Raw genomic sequence first — 19,501 nt, 5'->3', positions numbered from 1 at the left:
AAAAGTCAGGGTATGAACACTAATTAAAATTGGAGTTGGCTCATGAAAAATGTAAGTTTCAAACACTAGCTTTCTTAACTGGTATCAAACTTCTAACTCAGTAACCTGAAGCTAAGTATTAAAGTTCTGGGATGTTTTCAAGAGCAGAAGTTCAGCTGCTGCTGCTGGAAGCAGAATGCAGGTGTAAGCACATCTCAATTGATTAATGTGTAATTAATAATACAGAACAAGGACCATTGTCTACAGTTTGCACTTAACGATCATAACTTGCATAGAATTCCTATCAAACCTGTGCAGTTTGTAAAATAACACTGACTCTCACAATACATAAGATGCCTCGTGGGGTGCAAGTAATGGATTTTAATTGATTTGCTTTCTGGATAGATTCCATTTGGTCCATAAAATCTCAGATCCTGATGTGTATAATTTCAACTCTCTCTCCCAGTAGTGTACAGCGAAAGGTAACACAAGGTGTCATGACGTACGCTTAAATACGTTTGCAGTTGAAACATTACCCCTGATGTTTTCCAGTCGCGCTTTTTTTTTCCTTTCTTTTTTTCTTTTTTTTTTTTCCCTCATATTCCAGTGCCTCGCTTCCCAAGAAATCAGGAGGCGTGGAGTGCACTGCTGAATGATGTGGTGTGGCACATGCTCCAGTGCAGGTGCAATAAAAAGATGCAAGACTCAGATTATTGCTGAAATGCAAATATAAACCTTAATCCTCACTGTCACCTGTTTCTGAAACACGTTGCTTAACACTGTTTGTGTAGCCTTACTTAGCATGTTTTGCATTTGTCATACTCAGCGTTGTTTTGTACAGCGACCTCACGGGCGCGTCTTCCCGTACGCTGTAAATACGGCATCTTTCATAGCCAGAAAATCGGTTTGGAGGTGATTCCGCGACGTGCCTTGGGACCGCGAGCTCATGACGGGCATGTTACACACGCTGTCGGCAGGCGGGCACCGGAGCGTCCTGGGGCCGCGGGGAGCCGGCTGCTCCCACGGGATCCGCCCGGGAGCCAGCCCCGCGGGCAGCCCCGGCGCGGATGCCCGGAGCCGGGGGCAGGTCCAGCCCGCGGGGCGAGGCCGGGGAGCCGCCCTCCTCCCGCCCCCGGCCCCGCCGCCTCCCTCGTCCGTCCTCCCATCGCTGCCATCCCTCCGTGCCTCGGTGCCGGCGCGGCGCAGGGCAGGGCGGCGATGTGGCGGTGGCGGTATGTGAGCGGCCGGCAGCTGCACGGCTTCCGACACTACAAGGTAAAGGGCAGCCCCGGCGCCGGGAGAGCGGGCGGGCGGCGGACGGTCCTCCCCGGGTCGTGTCTCTGGGCGGCTGGATGCCAGCCCCGCTGTGAACGCGGCCCCGGCCGGCCGGGTCATCCCTCCGTCCCCCGAGGGTCCGCAGGGCTCCAGCTGTGCCCGCAGGGGGATGTCCCGCACCTCCACCTGTGCCCGCCCGCACCCGGCCCGGCTCTGCTCCAGTGCGTGCCCTGGGCAGAATGTGCGTGTTCGCGGGGCGGCAGGTCTCGGTGGAGACAGAGTGAACTGCGTTCTGAGTGGGTATCAGCGTCTGTGAAAGCTCTGCCCGTTTTAGAGCAGCGTGGTTTTGGAGGCAGCCGGTGTTTCTGTAGGGAGGCACGCGTTGATGCTGCTTGGCTGGCTGGCTGCAAGACCTTCGGACGCAGGAATGCTCTGGCATTGAGAAATAAATAAGAAAGCCGGGGGGCAAAGTAAAACTTGCTTTAAATAATTTGAACTAAAATTGATGTTTGCAAATAACCAGCGTGCAGAATCCCAATAAATGTGAATACCTAAGTATTTCAATTTACCCGTGTTATGTCACAGGCTTAGGAGTTGCAGGGGATGCAGCACGGGGGATCATCCAGGTTTGCTCCAGTTCAGTGCAGGTGTCTGAAATGGGCCATGCCATCCTGTTCACACACCCTCACCCCATTCCCTGTGAAAAGCATGGAGGTCATGCCGGCTTCTACCAGCACAACACCTAGCCTTTTATTTGTGTACAGTTTCCCAAAGCAGCCCCGACAGCATGCTCCCCAAGATTCTTGCCTTCTTGCTCTTACCATGTGCCTTCCCAGGCTGGGCTCCAACCGGGATGTTCAGCTTTTCCTGTTTCCTATGAAGCCCTTCCCTTCCCTGGGCCAGCAGCTCTGCCTGTTCACCTCAGCAGGAATGAAGGTGGAGGACCTGCAGCTTCGAGAGTGTTCTTCAGGTTGCTTCCTAGGAACTTGTTATGCACAGCAGCTCATTAAAATGTACCAACCCGTTTGTGTGTCTCCAGTGTGAGTGGGATAAAACATTCTGCAAGCTGCTTCTGGCCAAAGGGCATGAGTTGTACAAGCCTGTGCTTGAATGGTGAAGCCGCAGTCTTGCCTGAGATCAGGAGGAGGAAAAATAAAAAGCTATTTTTAGCATAAACGGACGTTGTTATTTAAGTAACTTTCCTAAATTATTTGAGTTCATAGTACAAATACAGGGAATGCTTGTATTACGTTCTTTCTTATCACTTGAATGAAAATAGCTTCAAACAAATGCAGATGAGGAAGAATCAAAACAACATTCTTTTAAAAACCTGTAATTGTTGTGCCATATTTAGGATTTACAGGGCAAATAATTACCAAAAGAGAGAATCACTTATCAAATAGTTTCATTTTACTATATTGATTTCTCAAGAGCATTGCAAAGAAACTGTGTAGGGTAATTTTCTTAACTCTAAGAATGAGCCAATGCAGATACTTAAGAAGTATCTGTTCAACTGTGTTCTGAAAAAAATCCTAGTAAGTGCAGGCTTTATAAAGATGAAATCAAATAGTTTTCTGTTATCTGAAGTGACTTGGGACTGGGATATCTTGAATATAAACAAATCCAAATGGCATGGGTTTCACACAGAGAAGTACAGCTACATGATGTACATGTTGATGCTGCTGAGCTGGTCAGGTATCTGCACCATTTTCCTGGTGCTCCAGGTTTCAGGACCTGGCAGGTGATGGCAGCCCTCCCTATTCCTAAATGCTGCTCACAGTGATTTAAAGTACACCAAGAATACAAAAAGGGTGAAACAAGGAGACTAATCATTACCACAATCTCTTATCCCTCACCCTCCCATACTTAGGGCTCCTACCTCAACCCCAGCTTTGTTGTCACCACCTCCCAGGCCTGACACATGCTCTTCAACCTCCTGTTGCCCTCTGGCTGCCATCTCCTCCCCTTCAGCCTAGGACCTTACTGCATCCTGCTCCTCCAGCCTCCCAGCCCCTCGGAGGAGATTGCTGCTTCCTTTGCTGCCTACTCAACAGGTGCTAAATTCTGATCTCTGTGCCCAGCACACATGGGTTACCTTTTCTTACAGCCTCATGGCTATTTCTGCACTGTGTTTCCTGGTGAACCCACTTCTGGGGTAGTGTGGAAGGATGTGTGCATTGGCCCTGTGAAGAACTAGGTAATCTCTGCAAGGATCTGTGAGCCTACGTTCAATATTGTGTTGCTTGCAACACTGTATTGCTTCTGGACTTGAAGCGTGCATAGAAGACTTCAAATTTAGTGGCATCCATCTCTCTGTTGTACATTACACTGCAGCATTGTACTCACAGTAGTATCAGTGGCTTAACATACTCCATAGTTTGTACAATTTATCTGCTGAGTGCAACACAGCTTAAAAAAATAATTTGTGTAATCAACTCCTTTTTTAAAGATAAGTATGGCCTGAAAAAATTGCTGTTCAATTTTCAAAATTTTCGCACAGTTGAATTCATTTCTCTGCCATGAATGCTCCAATTGTATGTCTTGGGCACTGTCTGTCTCCTGTTTGCTGTTGGAGGAGGGCCTTGGCAACAAAACCAGCACAGTCCTTTGCAAGGGAATGGCAGACCTCTAATGAATGCAAAGACTTCAGCACCCTTTAGCATGTTAGGTCCATGTATATTAGGCTTTTGAAGCAAGTTTTCCCCAGTTACCAAGCTTTGGCTTACATCACAGAATGACCTCAGAGCAGAAAAATGCATTCCCTTAGGATGAACCGAAACCAGCTGTAGTGGGAACAAACACACAAGAACACCCAGTACATTCAGTCCATAGTATTATAATGGAGCCAGTTTAGTGTGATATCTTCTGAAATCCTTATAGCAGGGGCATTGGCTCCTCAGTGCTAGCTATTTCACTTTATAAATCAATTCCCATTCATTTTGCTTGTTAATGGGGTTTTAGAGATTCAGTTTTCCTTTTTCTGCTTATAAGAACATTGAGAACAGGTGGAGATGTGATGATGAGACAGTTCAGACATAACCCTGAGTATTTCTGCTATGATATTTCTGCCATCTTCTTGGCTGTGGGACAGGTGCTGATTTCAGGACAGTTGCACGCTCAGGTGCTTGGCTGCAAGTGTATCACAGAAGATTCTTATCCTTGATTTATGTGCTGTTCCCTAGGACGTGGAGCAACACAGCTGGAAAGCTACAACCAACTGGAATTGTAGGGCTTGGATCATGTTGTTCCTACTTTTATGTTTTATCAGCATTTTGTAGTTCTAGAAGAGAACCCATGGAATTACACTGCTATCTTTTTTTTCCGCCTGCTTGGGTTTCTGTTGGAAACGAGCTGTTCTGCAACAACCAGGTGATAAGTACAGATAAAAGCAGAATTTGGTTCTTTATTTTTATCTTTCTCACCAGAATGCAGTGTCAGTGGTGAGCTTGTGTTGCCATTGCCTCTTCTCATCACTTCATTCTTAGGATTCCCCTTGCATATTTACCTTGAGTGACCTTCTTTTACAGTACCTGTGCACAGAGGTTTTCAGGCCAGAAAACTCTGATGCTTTATCCTGTTTCAGAATAAAAGAGATCTAAGGCCAAACTATAGAGGCTTGACTCAAACATTAGGCCTTGGTAAAGATGGTTTAAAAAATCAGATGCAACATTAAAAATTAACATCTAAGGTTCCACATTTTCATCTTGTTTTGTCCACACTGTTTCTATCCTCTAAGTAATTTTTTAGCAGGTAACTGTGCATTCCTCTGTTATAGTGAGGAAGGGAGAGTAAATGAGGTATAAGTGGTTTCATTTCAGTGAGGTGTCTGCTACTGTCCCATGTTCTCATGAGTAAAGTAGGTAGAGGTAACTAGGATGAAATCATTGCAAAATTGAAACATTTTAAAGAGTTTAAAATATTTCTTCAAAGAGAATGGAAGTACCTTTAAAGATAATGGAAACATTCAAAGTTTTCTGTCAAAGTAGGAGGTTCTATCAAGCGGGATTCTACCTACACAGCAGTCTCCCTCTCTCCACTGCTGTTCAATACTTTCATTAAGTAACAGAAAGGTGAATATTGCAAAATTTTCACTATACTAAAGAATTTTGAAGAATAGGTTTATGATTTAAAATATACTTGGAAAGGGGATATAGTGGCCATAAATCAATATGAAGAAATTCAGTAAACAAGGTACAGTGCTTAGGGGAAAGAAAATCAACATTTAGAACATAAAATAAGAGACCACAGACTGCAGGAAAGGTACCAGGGTATCAGAATGTCGACAGCATTGTGGCTGTTATAATAAAGGGAAAAAAGTTCTTAAGGTGAAAGAGTCATAAATATGTCAAATGGTTAAGTTTACTCCTGTAGCTGATGTATGGATCAGGTATCAACTCAAGTAATGTGTCCTGCCTGCTTTGGCACACAGTTTACAGTCCTCAGAATGACATTATGTATACTAAGTGGCTTAGAAAAGATGAACTGTATGAAACAGTCTGAGTAAAGTAAGAGTAAGAGCCTAGTAGCCATTTGGTGTTCAGAAGTGGCCCTTTTAAAGAAAGATAGTATGTGAGTTTTGGCTGCACAAGGAGAAATTTAAGGCATCTGCTATGTCAGTCTTGTGTTGATAAGGCCTGCTGGAACAGGTACTAAATGGGATTGGGCAATAATTTTATCAGTCTTAAGAAATGGCTTGATTTCTCTGAGGCAAGATCAACAATCTAGTGTTGAGTATTAATAAACAGTTACTGACACATTTTAAAGAAAATTTTGGGCAATGTATTTTCTTTTAGTGTGCTGACATGGCTGCTTCTTGCAAGAAATGGGGTCATTACCTCATGGAAATTTGATCTGCAGCCCTAATGTATACTGAATGTGATCCTGCATTAGATGAATGCTTTGAACTAGAAGACCTCTCAAATTTCATCCCAGCCCTCATTTTGGAGGGTTAGAGAAACAAGATCAGATGTATGATGATCACATTTCAAGGTCTGCCTCTTTCTGCTATACTGACTGATACCAGAGGAGCAAAGTGTGTTGAGTATAATTTAGTGAATTAGTGTCTGGAAGTTCAGGATTCACCCAGATACAATTGGATTTCGGTGAAGTCTATGCTTTTCCAAGGCTACGAGTCTAACTACGAGATTTAGAAAAATCATGGGTTCTGCTCACTTTAATTGAACATTAGTTTTGCTTTCTACTCTGGTAACACAAGGAGTTTATATGATTTTGAAAATTTAGAATAGGGGACTCTCATTTGCATGCTTATCTGGAACTTTTTAAGAGACAGTTGATAATGCTCATGCAATAATGCTCACAGCATGTGGACAATTTTATGTATGTTGAGTATTTTCTTTGCATGCTCATTATATAGGGTTTTTCCAAATAGTATTTTTAGTTTGTTTTTTTTCCACTAATATTTAATTCCATATATTATCTGAAAGCAGTTATCAGTTGTGTCAGCTGTAGTTAGATTTTTCAAACCACCGCAGTTTAATGAAGCCCTTGAATGTCTGAGGCAGTGAAAATTAATATTGTCCAGCTTCAGTAAAACCATGAGTCAACAGCCCACTGTTCTACAAATAAAATCTTGCAGTCTTCTTCATGTTATTTGATGGAAGACTGGGGTTATAATTAAATGTTGTTGAATAGCATATGAAATAAACCAAATAATTCACTACTCTTGCACTATATGTCGCTGCATTCATGTGTCTCATGTCAAAGAGCCATGGGCCAACTGAATATGTCATTCTGAAAGACAGTCTTCATGCACACGTTACCACTTTTTCCTCATCCTGTTGTAATTGTAGCTGACATAATGTATCATTTCGTGAGTTCTGTAATCTTTATCTTCCTTCTACATATCATATGCTAATGAACCAACAATTTAATGAAATCTCATCACAGAGATGCTGCATTTGATATTACTTGCCATTGGACTTTTTTCCCAATGATGGGAAATTGTACATAGTTTTGAGTGCAATATTGTGCCCATGAATTTACAAAGGTTCATTAGATAACTTCTGGGACAAATACGCTCAATAGAAAGAGTTGTATGCCTTTTTAAATCTCATATAAGTGCAATTACCAACTGCATAGTTTCATTTTATTGCTTTATCAAGAGATGTTAGCATTCTGAAATGCTTTTTGGATTTTTATATGTAGAATATGCACATATACATACGTATTCTTTGTTTATTCATCTGTGTTTTAGTAGAAGACTAATTACACAGATTTGAATGTGGATTGTTTGTTATAAATCGAAGGGAACCCTTATTCTAAGGGTTGTTTTATAAAGGGAGGAAATTTTCTGTGGAGTATCCCCTCCCTCATGCATCCGGATATTGGAAAACACAAGGGTTCAGTGTATGTGCTACAGAACCACTGTTTAACATCTCTTATGGAAACTACAACATGCTTTTAATCTGTCATCCCTTTTGGGCCTGGAGTGGTTTCCTCGCTTTGGGTTCCCCAAGTGTTTAGGTACACACTCTAGTAGAGCTCCAGCTGGATGGGTACTTGGTCTACTGTTTGATAGGTGTAACACAAAATCCTGCTCTTGTTTCCTTTTACCAAGTGTGGAAGACCACTCTGCAAAAAAAAAAAAAAAAAAACCAAGCATAGAAATCAACTTTCTTGATATGTTAGAGGTTCTTTGAATAGCGAGTTAAGGATCAGTTATGCAGTTCCTTGAGAGCATGCAGGTTTTGGTTTTAGCAGGATTTATATTTTTACCAATCTGGGTCAGCCTCTACATTTGTCCCTTTACAGCAACACACATGCAGCTGTCTTCTATTACGCCTTGCTCAATATTTAATCATGTTTTTATGTTAGTTTTAATTATTTTGGCTTTGTTAAGTGTTTGAGCATGTCCCACTAAATAAAGCCTTTTCCTGAAGAGAAATTAGGCAGCATCCTTAATGTAACTACTATTAGTTGAAAACTTATTGCTGGCTGTCCACCTCTCCCTGGTCTGGATAAAGCACTTGGTTTTGAGCTCCTGGCTGAGCCTATATTGAGAAGGAGGAGACCTCCTGAGGTCCCTTCTGACCTGAATGATCCTGTGATCCAAACCCATGGTTCTGTGACCTTAAGGCCATGAGACTGCTCTGCAAGCAAGGGGAAGTGCCACTGGCAGGCAAGAGTCCCTAGGAGTAGCCTGTCCTGACCTGCAGCTCAATGTGCCCATGACTTCATGGACATGGGTCCGTACATACTTTATTAAGGGAAAGGATGTGGCATGTGACTCAATGTGTGTGTCAGGATTCCTGAAAATGAGGAGATGAACGATAAATACACCTTTGCAACAAAACATCCCCAGGACAGCAGTTTGTGTAATAACAACGTCCTGATGACTTAGTAATACCAATCAGAATTGTTGAATCGCACAAACCATGACATTCAAGTATTTACTAGTAATAGTATCAGGTGGAAGGAAAATCTAACTATATATCCTAGCTATAGTGTGCACAGGTTAATGGAACTAAAGGGGGCAAAGTGAGAGGGGCGAGAGGAGCTCAGGAGCCCAACTTGGGCAGCCTCTTCCTTCACAGTACAGTTGCATCCAGCCCTAAAACAGGCTTATAACTCCTGGACTTAGGTATTGGTGACCTAATAAAAATACACATATATATGTGTGGGTGGGAGGAAACGCAGGATACACCAAATTATTTAAGCAGTGGAAGATAGAAAACCCAGACCATTATTTATGAGTAATTAACTAACTGATGATATAATGCAAAGCAATTCTATTATAAGGAATAACAGGACTCTGTTTTGGAATACATCAGCACTTCAACTGCTGAACATATTTGGCATCCACAGTGTTGTGGAGCTCTGTTGTTTATAGCATTCTTCTCTTTCTTCCCTTTGTGAAGCTTTTATTAAAATCTAGGACTGTGTCCCATTATAACTACAAACCTGTAAAATCATATATAAAGTAGAATTAAACCCCACATTTAATGTATCATAGGAGTTGGAAAGATTGATGGAAAGTTACCGGATGTGTTACCAGATATTTTCTTTAATTTTTGTGTGGCTCCTGAAGTGTAAGGTATCACAGAAGCCAAGTTCATGTTGCATAAGAATTGCCCAGAAGGGTGATTTCCCACTGAGCTCTCTTAAACAGAGACTGGTTCATGCCCTGGATTGGGAGGGTCATTTTGCAGCTTTCAAAAACACGAAAAACTTGTATCTTGTGCAAAAGAGGCATTGTCATGCCTCCCATCCCTTTGTCTGTCATTTACAAAACACAGGTGTTGTGAATGTAAATGACTGAATGGAACAATATGGTGCTACCTGGGACAAAATTATTTAAGTACAGGAAAGGAATGGTGCGTTAGTATACAGAGCAGCTGAAGTTGAAACAACTATATTATATAGTTATGCAACTACATTTCTTGCAGCTTGCTTTCTCTCCTGACTCTGAAGTTTGTGTAGACATGCTTTATATTTTTCTCTTAATCATAGTCATTCCAAAATTTTATTGTTGTGATGCCTCCACAGTGCAAAGCTGGAGACTGCTAGGGAGTCCGGTGAAGATCCATTGTCTGCTCTCATTAATGGTTAGCTCACTCTCTGTTTGGGTTTTGTTTGTTTTCGCTAAAGTCTCTCCAAGGCAATAGCTAGGCTTTTGTTTTGGAAATAGACTGTTCTGGAGGTAATGCACATAATTTTTTTGGTTTCACCATCCTTAAGTGCTCTTCCAACATGGGCATTTGGGTTTTTGAACATGCACAGCAGACAGGGCTCACTTTCATCCTCTGGAAGTGCCATATTGCTGGGTTACAGTGTAGTCTTCAGATTGTTTCAGATACTTTGAACTTAAATATACTGAATGCTAATGATGTGTTGGGTGTGTGGGGCCAGATGATGAGGCCTCCAGCAGATGCTGTGGTGCTGATGTGACCAGTTTGCAAAAATAGGATTTATTTCTAAGCTGTGTGGATGTGAACCAGAAGGTGCCATTTGTCTTGTATTTAGCAGAGTAGACCTTGATCACTGTGAGTGCATTTGCCCCTCGGTGTTTGGCTCTGCTCTGTCACTGCAGAGCAATTGTATTTCTTCTGTGTAGCCAAACCTTTGCTTTTGCTCATTTTTCTTTCTCCTGTTCTTCTGTTACTTTTCTTAATTGTTTATCCTTTTTTTCCCCCCTTCCTCCTTAATCTTGTTTCCTTTCCCCTTTAACACAAGTGACCAGCACAAACTTGATGCTGTGCTGGATCCCCTGGATGGAAATTAAGATGCAGGAACACAAAGTAAAACCACATTTCATGTGTGCTGCCCAAGTCAACATATATGTGTGCATGTGTCTGGTGTCTGTATTCTCATTTCTAGTTCTGCTAGAAGCCATTAGCACTGAGAGAGAAAGCAGATGGCTTTCAAGGAGATATCAGCTATTAAATAAAAAACAGAAGAGGCATTTTTAAATTTGGGAGTAAGATGAAGTCAGTGCCTCTTTTCCTATTCACTCACTCCTGCCGTTCCCTCCCTACTGTTACAACTGGCTTCAAAAATAATTTGGAGAAGTTTTCAGATTATTCCAACCTCTTCATCTTTGCATAAGGACAATCAATCCCTTTACCAGGGCAGAGAGTGTTTGCAGGGAAGTGCTCAGTACTTGTATGAGCCTTGCACTTAAAAACCTCCAACGGGCTTATCCTCTCCACTTTTGTCCTTTAGTGTAAGTGCCCCGAAAATGACAGAATTACACAATAGCAAATGGCAGTGCTTTTTTTTTTGCATCAGGTTCAGTGGACTCTTGCATTCATGCTCATTGGTCATAATGTGAGCAAGTTACTCAGTTCTTTGCTTTTCTGAGCAGACATGAACATTAAACTCCTGAGGATTTCATGGCCTTGAGGTTAGTAGCTTCTTGGGAGCAGAACAAAGCAGAATATAAAACTGTATAGCAGACTTTGTTTGTTAAGTTTTATTTTTTGCCGTGACTGAAATATGTTTTTCCATGGGTGTTTCCTTTGGTCTGGCTAAAACAAATTATTGTGGAGGGAAGAGCAAATTTCCATTCTTCTGCACAACTGCTGAATGTTCCTTCCACACCCAGAGGACCAACAGTTCAGCCACAGACATAAGAATTAACAGGATGAAGTGTGGTGCATCTTGAAACATCTTTAGGTGACAAAAGCTAGCTGTAATTCTACTTTTTTTTCCTTTTTTTCCTTTTTTTTTTTTCTTTTCAAGTAAGGTCTGTTTTGATTGTTGGTGCTTGACTTTTGAAACTAGAAGGCAGACAAAAAGCTGACTGTGTCTCTTGTTTGTGTCTGTTATGTAGAGATATGTTGTAAAGCTACCTAATCTCTTACATTTTCCAATAAAGAAAATACAAAAACCATATAATATCTATATAGTCTCTCATATTTTCTCTACAAGAAAGCAATTTCAAAGAAATGAGACTGATTTTCCTTTTTTTCTTTCCTTCTAAAAAAAAAAAGCAATAGTTCTGAACAGCCAGTGAATATCTTGGATAGAAAGCCTCATTTTACTGTTGTTGTTTAACTAGCATTTTCTGATTTTATTAATGATTTTGACTTGGGGGTGAGGGGAGAAAGAGAATGCCAAAGTAGAAGCAATGGTATTACTCACTTATTCTGACCTTTGCACATTCTTCTCCTGTTAGAGGTAAAGCTGTATTCATTGAATTTTCTGGTCAGCAAATTGTCCTGTGTCTCACATAGTCTTTAAATACAGCTTGGGTAAGGAAATGGAAGCAGCCAAAAAGTGAAACTTTGAGCAGACACCTGATTACCTGGAACCTTAAAAGTGCTAATGGATACTTCAAATTTTCTTCATATTCAGAGGATTTCCATAGTTCTCATGCGAATTAAGTAGTAGCTGGCTGGTCTGATAGCATAGGTATTGTATGGCTCGGTATTATTGCTAATTTTGGCATAAACATAAGCAAAGGCCACAGGTTTTGGTAATTCACATGCAAACTGGACTATCAAAAGTTCAAACAGTTGTAATAATAAGTGTTAAAAAGATAAATACAGCATCTGGACCTGCAGATACATACATAATAATGGAAACTTAAGTTTTACCTGAAAATTATTTTTTTTTCTGAGATAATGTATTTAAGAAATCTAATATATATTCTGGTGGAAAATCTGTTGATGACAAAGTTGCATCGTGTATTAAGTAATATGGGTGACAGCAGCAGAGAAAAATGAACAAAATCAAAATGAACACAGCACTTTTAGAAAAATTAAAATCAGTGATGTACACTTCATTAAACTAAAAATTTTGTTCCTTTCGGAAATTTAGGCAGTCTGGTCTGACTAGTTACTAGTTACCTAGTTACCACTAGGTGATTTTTTTGATATTTGTTTTGATATCTTGATTACCTATTTACAGTTGTGTTATAATAATTTTATTAGATGCTGTGTTTTTGGTCTGTGATTTAAACTTGAACACACAAAATTACTATGTGAATGCTTTGTTTTGTCCAGAAGGTAATTAAAACATATGCTTTGTCTCAGATAGAAAAAGGAAATGTATGGAAGAATTCCTAAGCATTTCATATGTAGGTACCTGAGTTTAAGACAAGTGCCTAAGTTGCTTTGATAATTAATGACTTGGAACAGGTGCTTCTGGAGTGCACTCTCCTCCAAAGAGTAGTTGGCTAAAAGAGGTCAATAAATTAACTATATATATGGAGAGACAGTTAATTGTTAGCTGAAGTTGTGTAAAAAGAGAGTCTTTGTCATCAGCTCTTCTGCAAATGAACAGCTTTGTCAAGCTATGGTCTAACACATCCCTATCTTGCTCCCATTTTCTGCACACAATGTTTGGATAGTGCTATATGCAGATATGGCTGAGTCTATGTGAGTCATATCATCCTAGCAATGTTAAGCCATATATGCACTTTCAAAGTCCAAGAATTTCTGAAATAATTATGTGTACCACCCCAGTGATGGATAACTTCTTCCAATGCCTACCTGCCAGGGCTGAAATACATAGTTTTGAGTGGGATTGTCAGTTAAGATTGTTCTTCCTAAGATTATTCTGTGTTCTGCCATCTCAAGGCAGGATAAAACTTGATACTGTCCTCTGAGGAAAAAGGAGACAACAGCAATTCAGGGTGGCCTTGGATTTCTGAAATATTTTGTTTACAAAAGATAGAGATAGGTACTTACTGGAATTTATAAAACACATGTATTTACAAATCTGTCCAACTGAGAAATTTTATTGTGGTAATGAACTGTGCTATTTTAGAGCTCATTTTTCTAATAACATTGCCTTACAGGAGTTAGCATAGTGCAAATGCAACTGTGTTACTATGACAAAATCTGTGTATCTCTGCAAGATAATATTCCATCTATGAACACATTCCATGTTCACTATGTATTCTACATACTAGCAATGAACTGGTGCTCAGACTGTGTATTACTGGTAGTGCAAATAAAGGTGTCAAATCCAAAATATGGTAGAAATGGAGAATCTTATAGGGTTGTACAATTAATAGGAATTTTAAAGTAAAATGTGACTGCAGAGCTGTATGCCTTTTCACAAGCCTAAACCTTAGTCTTAATACATAGAATTGCTAACAAGGTAATTGTAAACCAGGTCAGTGCTTGTAAATGAAGTAAAACCTGTATGAATCAGAATAAAATAAATTTACACCAGTCTCACTGAGTGCTCTTAGATGCTGAAGGAGATGTAGTCCTGGAAAAATAGCCATTGTTCAGTGCTTTGTTTAACATGCTTGTTTTTTCCTCACAGTACAGTGCTGTGGATACAAATCCTTTATCTGTGTACATTATGCAGCCCATCTGGAATAAAATTATTAAGGTAAGAATTTTATTTAATAAAAGCATAACATGTTAATGTAAGAATTTATTTTAAATATAGCATGTATTTTCATTTAAAAATACATACTGATCAATAAAGCTGAAATGAGGACATCTGATAAAAGAAAACAAATGTTGCAGGGTAATAGCTGTGTTTAAGGTATGTTGTTTTGAGATTATTTTTTTTAGAAAGAAAGGGCTTGTTTCTTTTTTTCTGGTTGCTGTAGAAAAGGCATCAATTTCTTTCCTACATCTTTCATTATTACATCTTTCATTAAACAGCTTTGCAGACATGGATGGTTTTACTCAGTAAAGATTATTTTTGTGCAACATATGCTGCCTAACAACAGCATGGCTTTCTCTCTGTGCCATGCATATGATTTTATGCAAGTGCTGTCTCATTTTCTCCCAAGGGGACTTGCTTGAGGCAGCTCTCAGGAGCTGAAAATGAGAGTGGTTACCATGATCACCATAACGATTGGAAGATGCCATCTCTTGAATGCATTGCAATCTGCAGATTTTAAAAATAAACCACTCACAATTAGCTATGCTGCTGTTGGCAGAAAAAAGAAAGCAAAAAAAAAAAAAAAAAAGCTGCATCTCGAATAAACATGAACTTTATTGATCTCCAAGGAAGCACTGACTTCTGCGTCTGCCTCGTTACAGGAAATGTTTGTATTGGAGAAGACTTGAAAATAAATCTTTGCACAAACAAAAAAAGGATGTATATGGTCAGAGTGCTGTTGGATGTGCCATCTTTGGATCTATAATTCAGGTGTTGCTTATTCTTGATATGGCAGGAAAATAATAATCTTAATTCATAACCTCAAAGTAATTTCATGAAAAGTGTTCTGTAATATGACCCAACTGAAAAATTAAAAAACAACCTGAACATGGGATGAGAAAAAAGCAGTTCAAAGATGTGACACTAACTTCAGTAGTTCATTTAGAGACTTTATTTTTATTCCCATCATTATATTGAGGAAAACAACGAGGCAGAAATGCCCCTCCAGCTCTCTGGCACAGGAGATGAGTAGAAGCTTTATTGTGCATGGGCCTCTTGTTTTAGGGTTTAGATGGGTGGGTATTCATCTGCTATCAGATTGAAAGGGGAGTTCTGTCAGTGCAAAACCTCCTTTGGAGATAAGTCCTTCTAGGGCTGCAGCATTTTGCCAGAAGAAAAGCGACATTATTAAATGTTGCCATGTAGCTTAGGGTGATAGGTCCTATAAAAGTGTGACCTCTTTAGATTGTTTAAAATCTCATGGAGTTTTAGATGAGCATGATTTAGTTCACTTCTTGGCAGAGGAGAACCCAAACCAGAGCAAAGAACTTAAAACCTATTTCAGCAATCTGGGTACAGAACCAAAGACTGAAGTGGGTGATGTGTGTACTGTGCCGTTTGGTTTGGTTAGAATCCTGAAAGTAAAGCAATGAATGTTCCACTTGGCCTTCTGGTGCAAGAGGTTTACAGAATACTTCTCAGTTATGTGTCACAAGGATCTAAAGGGAAATTATATTGCTCTCAGCTTTTGCAGAAGTAGCCCTTCTAAGATTAAAGGATACTGCCATGTAGAATCAGAGTCCTGCAGTGGAGCTGGCAGTGCACAGCTGCAGAGGGAAAAGCACTATGTAACTGAGAAGGCAGTAGAGTCCATGTTGCTCCTAGAGATGGAAATGAGAACTGCGAGACCACCAAAATTATTGGCCACAATATAACTGTAAAATATCAGTAGGAATGCAAGTTGCTATAATGTTGTTTTTCCTGAGCAGTGCATTGCAATAGGGAAATTAGGATAATTTTTAAGGACTTTTTAAAGAATGTTTTTCATCTACTATATTAATTCAAAATTGGGCAGTATAAGTATGCATTTGATGACTGGGAGTTCCTTCACTCAGTTTAGACATCCGGATACATTCATCTTCAGATATTAATTAATTATCTTTTCATTTCTAAACTGGTGACAATAAAAATTCCAATGGACTATTTTTACTAGATTCTAGAGGAGTTTTAAAAAAAGGCAAGCTGAAATTCACTGAGCCAAGCAAAAAAAAAAAAAAAAGCCAACAAAAGCAAACCATGAGAACAATGGCTTGGGATTTGGGTCTTGCCTTTCATATGCCTGTTTAATCTTAAGGCAACACAAGTTTCTCTGTATTCCACAACACAGAATTCATTGGAAGATATGTTTCCTGTGTTACAAGACATTACCATTTATTGTAAAATGTACTTCTTATGCTACAAGAAATGAAGAAGAGCTTGATATTAAAGATCTGCAAATTTGTGAACTGAAAACGTCATAACCCAGCTCATTTGTCTCTGGTAAGCTTGCTGGACAGTGAGAGGAAAAGGAGGAAATCTCACTGGAATACAAAGGTGTATGCCAAAGTCACTGAAATCAATTAAACTCCTCTATTGCCTTTATGAACTTTGATTTTATCACCAGAATTGGGCAAGAGTATCATTTTAGTGGTCTCAAGTGACCTAGTGAAGTTTGAACAGAGCTTTATAAAAATGTATACTTTACCATTTATTATCCAAATACTTACTATATTAAAGCATTTGCTGTTTGTATTAAGGCTTTTAGAATGAATGGCTGTAGACACAGAGAAATAGAAATCAGTTAATACTTCATGGAACTAAGAGTTTTTTAAAAGGTTCAAGCACACAAGGGTTTTGCCAGAGAGCAGGTGTGATTCTCCCCATGGCACCTTCAGTTGTATTAATTATGTAGCACATTGATGTATTAGACCTCTACTGTCTGTTAATTAGATAATAAAGGTTGCAGCTCATCCTTCCGTAGAATACTAATAAATTCAGGCTCTCTTTTTTCAAGGTGTGTAAGAAGTTAATCTTGAACCCCCTGTGATTTTCTAATTATGAAATAGGGCGATGGTCGTGGTAATGCCAACCAAAAGGATAAGAGGCGTTAAATATAACAAAAGGGATTTTGCAACTGGAATACTTTCCAAATACCTAGACAGATTAGGTTTGGTAAGGATCAAAAGAACATGCTTAAGGGCTTAACTGCAGGAGAGCCTGTTTTCCTGAGGACAGAGCTCCTGTAACTGTTTTTCATGGTGTGTCTTTTAGCCAAAGGGATTGCAACTATAACTACACCCTTTGAAGGTTTCCTCCTTAAAATACACACTATTAGCAAGAAAGCGGGTTATGTATAACTTTTTCATGTTTGCACCATGGAAGCATAAATTATTTCCTGTAATAACTTAAAAATGACATTGTGAATGTTTAGAATGATTAGCCTAATTAGAAATCAGATGTTTGTGGTGCCCCACTTGATTTAATAGTCAACAATTCTTATGAATCATCCAGAAAAAACTTAGTTTATCCATATGTATCCATGTAACCATGTCATCCATAGTGTCTTAAAGCACTCTTTTGATCTGTGATTTAGATTAAAAGAGACAAACCTAGATTTTTTTTTTTCAGTGTCTCTGCTTCTTTCGTGGAAGGTCATAGATACCAGATAAATCCCCAGCAGGAGGAGATTCCTCTTCTGCATCCCCAGGTAGCAGAACTGGGAGATGTGTGGCTGTTGCTGCATGCTGAGCATGCAGTCTGTGTAAGGAAAGGAGACTGTGCAGTGAAGGGTTCCTCCTTAGATGCTCTCCAAAAGGAACTTCATGGGATGTTTGCTGTCCCTTTTCTTAGAGGTTTAGATTTGCCCTTTTGAGTACTCAGAATGATAGATATGTTACATTTCTGAAATTGTTGCTGTATGCATTCCATGGTGTATTTTAAGTACCATGAGAGCTGACATGCAGTATTTTAAAATCAGTGATAAAGTCCTGCTGATAAGGAATCAAATATCAGATATAAAAGTTTTCCCAATGTTATTATAGAAAATGTCCAAGAAAATGGATCAAATAGAAAAGTGTTCAGGAACTCTAATCTGATCTTTGGAAGTGTACACTTAGTCTTCACAATTTCTCCTGAACATTACAAATTGCTGTATAGTTGAAAAAGATAATCAAGTCAGGATAGTTAATCTGTCAAAGCATTCAGGTTTAAAAAGTAAATTTAAGTAAATATAGTAGTAGAATAGAAGAAATTAATAAGTATTTTGTCTGACTGTTCAGCTAGCTTGCCCAGAGATATTAACAAAACATTTGATTTCAAAACTATTGTTAGCATAGTTATAGTATACTGTTGCAATATAATATACTACTCCTGTTAGTATCAGGAATCATTTGACTTGATATTCTTTAATATTTTCTTGAACTATTTTATAGTGTTGAAGTACTTTATATAAATTTTGAGTCCTTAGACACTCCAAATAATTTAATTATAAGCCTCCTTTTGTGTTTTAAATACATTGATAATGTGTTTGAGTGATGGTAACGGTTGATACTTAGTATTTCTGCAGATATGTTTTGTCCAAAGATCATGTAGAAAGCTGTGTAGGCTATTTTAAAAATACTCTGGAGAAATTGTGTTACTTGGGAAGAGTGAAGGGATTCCTGGTGCAGTGTAAGGAGAACCTTAAAGCCACAGGGAGCAAAATACCTGAGAATGGTTATTGGGACAAAGAGATTTAGTCGAAGGCAGAGAGTCCTTTTTAGCACCCTCCAAAGTAAAATGAATTAATGGAGTGTTTATAATTGATGAGTAGAGAGGGAGGCACTGTCACAAAGTTACTATCTAGAGAGAAGAGAGATGCTGGTAACAGGGACATCTTCTGAATCTGAAAGTGTAATGCACTCGGGGTCTGATTTTGTTGATGTTTTGAATAAGAAATTATTCACATACTTTGGAAGAAGAACTTTCCTTGCTATAGTGTGGGAATACAATGCTTGAAAAACCTGCCACGTGGATGCTGAATTACCACACTGGGGTGCTGCAGTCTTCTTTCAGTTCTGATACAGCTGATCACAAAAGGCTTTCCTTGGAAGCAGGGTAAATAAGGATAATGTACAACATTTTAAAAGGAGTACAACGTTTTAAAAATATCATTCTTACTGCAGTCACAAAAATTAGGCAAAAGGATTGCATGTGAAAATAAATTTCAGAAATTAAAGCTGCATTTTAATTTGAAAATGGGGAAATACACACAAACCTGAACATTGCTGATGTCATATAAAAGCTTCTTTCCTGACATAAAATATTTTATTAGAATAAGATATAAAATTTTATATATAATTTTAATGATTTTTTTCTTTTCATTTTTTTAACAGATAGTGCCTTTGTGGATTGCTCCCAACCTGTTAACATTCTCCGGATTTGTCATGATTTTATTTAATTATTTTCTATTATCTTTTTACGACTGGGACTACACTGCCTCAGGTAAGTATGTTCACGTTGTAATTTTTCAGAATTACTGAACGGCTTATACTTCTGAATCTTACAGGGAGATATCTTGGATCTTCCATTTATTCGCTTATGAGGCTCCTGTAGGCACAGATAGGAGAATCTACCTCAC

At 39.1% G+C, this 19,501-nt stretch overlaps 1 protein-coding gene across 1 annotated transcript in view; it reads left to right on the top strand.

The window, feature by feature from the left end:
* The first annotated feature begins 1,197 nt into the window (after positions 1-1,197).
* The window catches only part of LOC134049246 (ethanolaminephosphotransferase 1-like), a 52,695-nt gene continuing 34,391 nt past the window's right edge, over positions 1,198-19,501 (top strand). The window contains exons 1-3 of the mRNA XM_062501532.1: positions 1,198-1,254; positions 13,993-14,061; positions 19,257-19,365. Of these exons, the coding sequence (XP_062357516.1) occupies positions 1,198-1,254; positions 13,993-14,061; positions 19,257-19,365 (235 nt within the window). The remainder of the gene's footprint in view (positions 1,255-13,992; positions 14,062-19,256; positions 19,366-19,501) is intronic.

Source organism: Cinclus cinclus, chromosome 1 (genome assembly GCF_963662255.1).
Source record: "Cinclus cinclus chromosome 1, bCinCin1.1, whole genome shotgun sequence".
Classification (NCBI taxonomy): Eukaryota; Metazoa; Chordata; class Aves; order Passeriformes; family Cinclidae; genus Cinclus; species Cinclus cinclus.
Note: the sequence above shows the minus strand (reverse complement) of the source record. Positions and strands in the feature narration are given on the sequence as shown.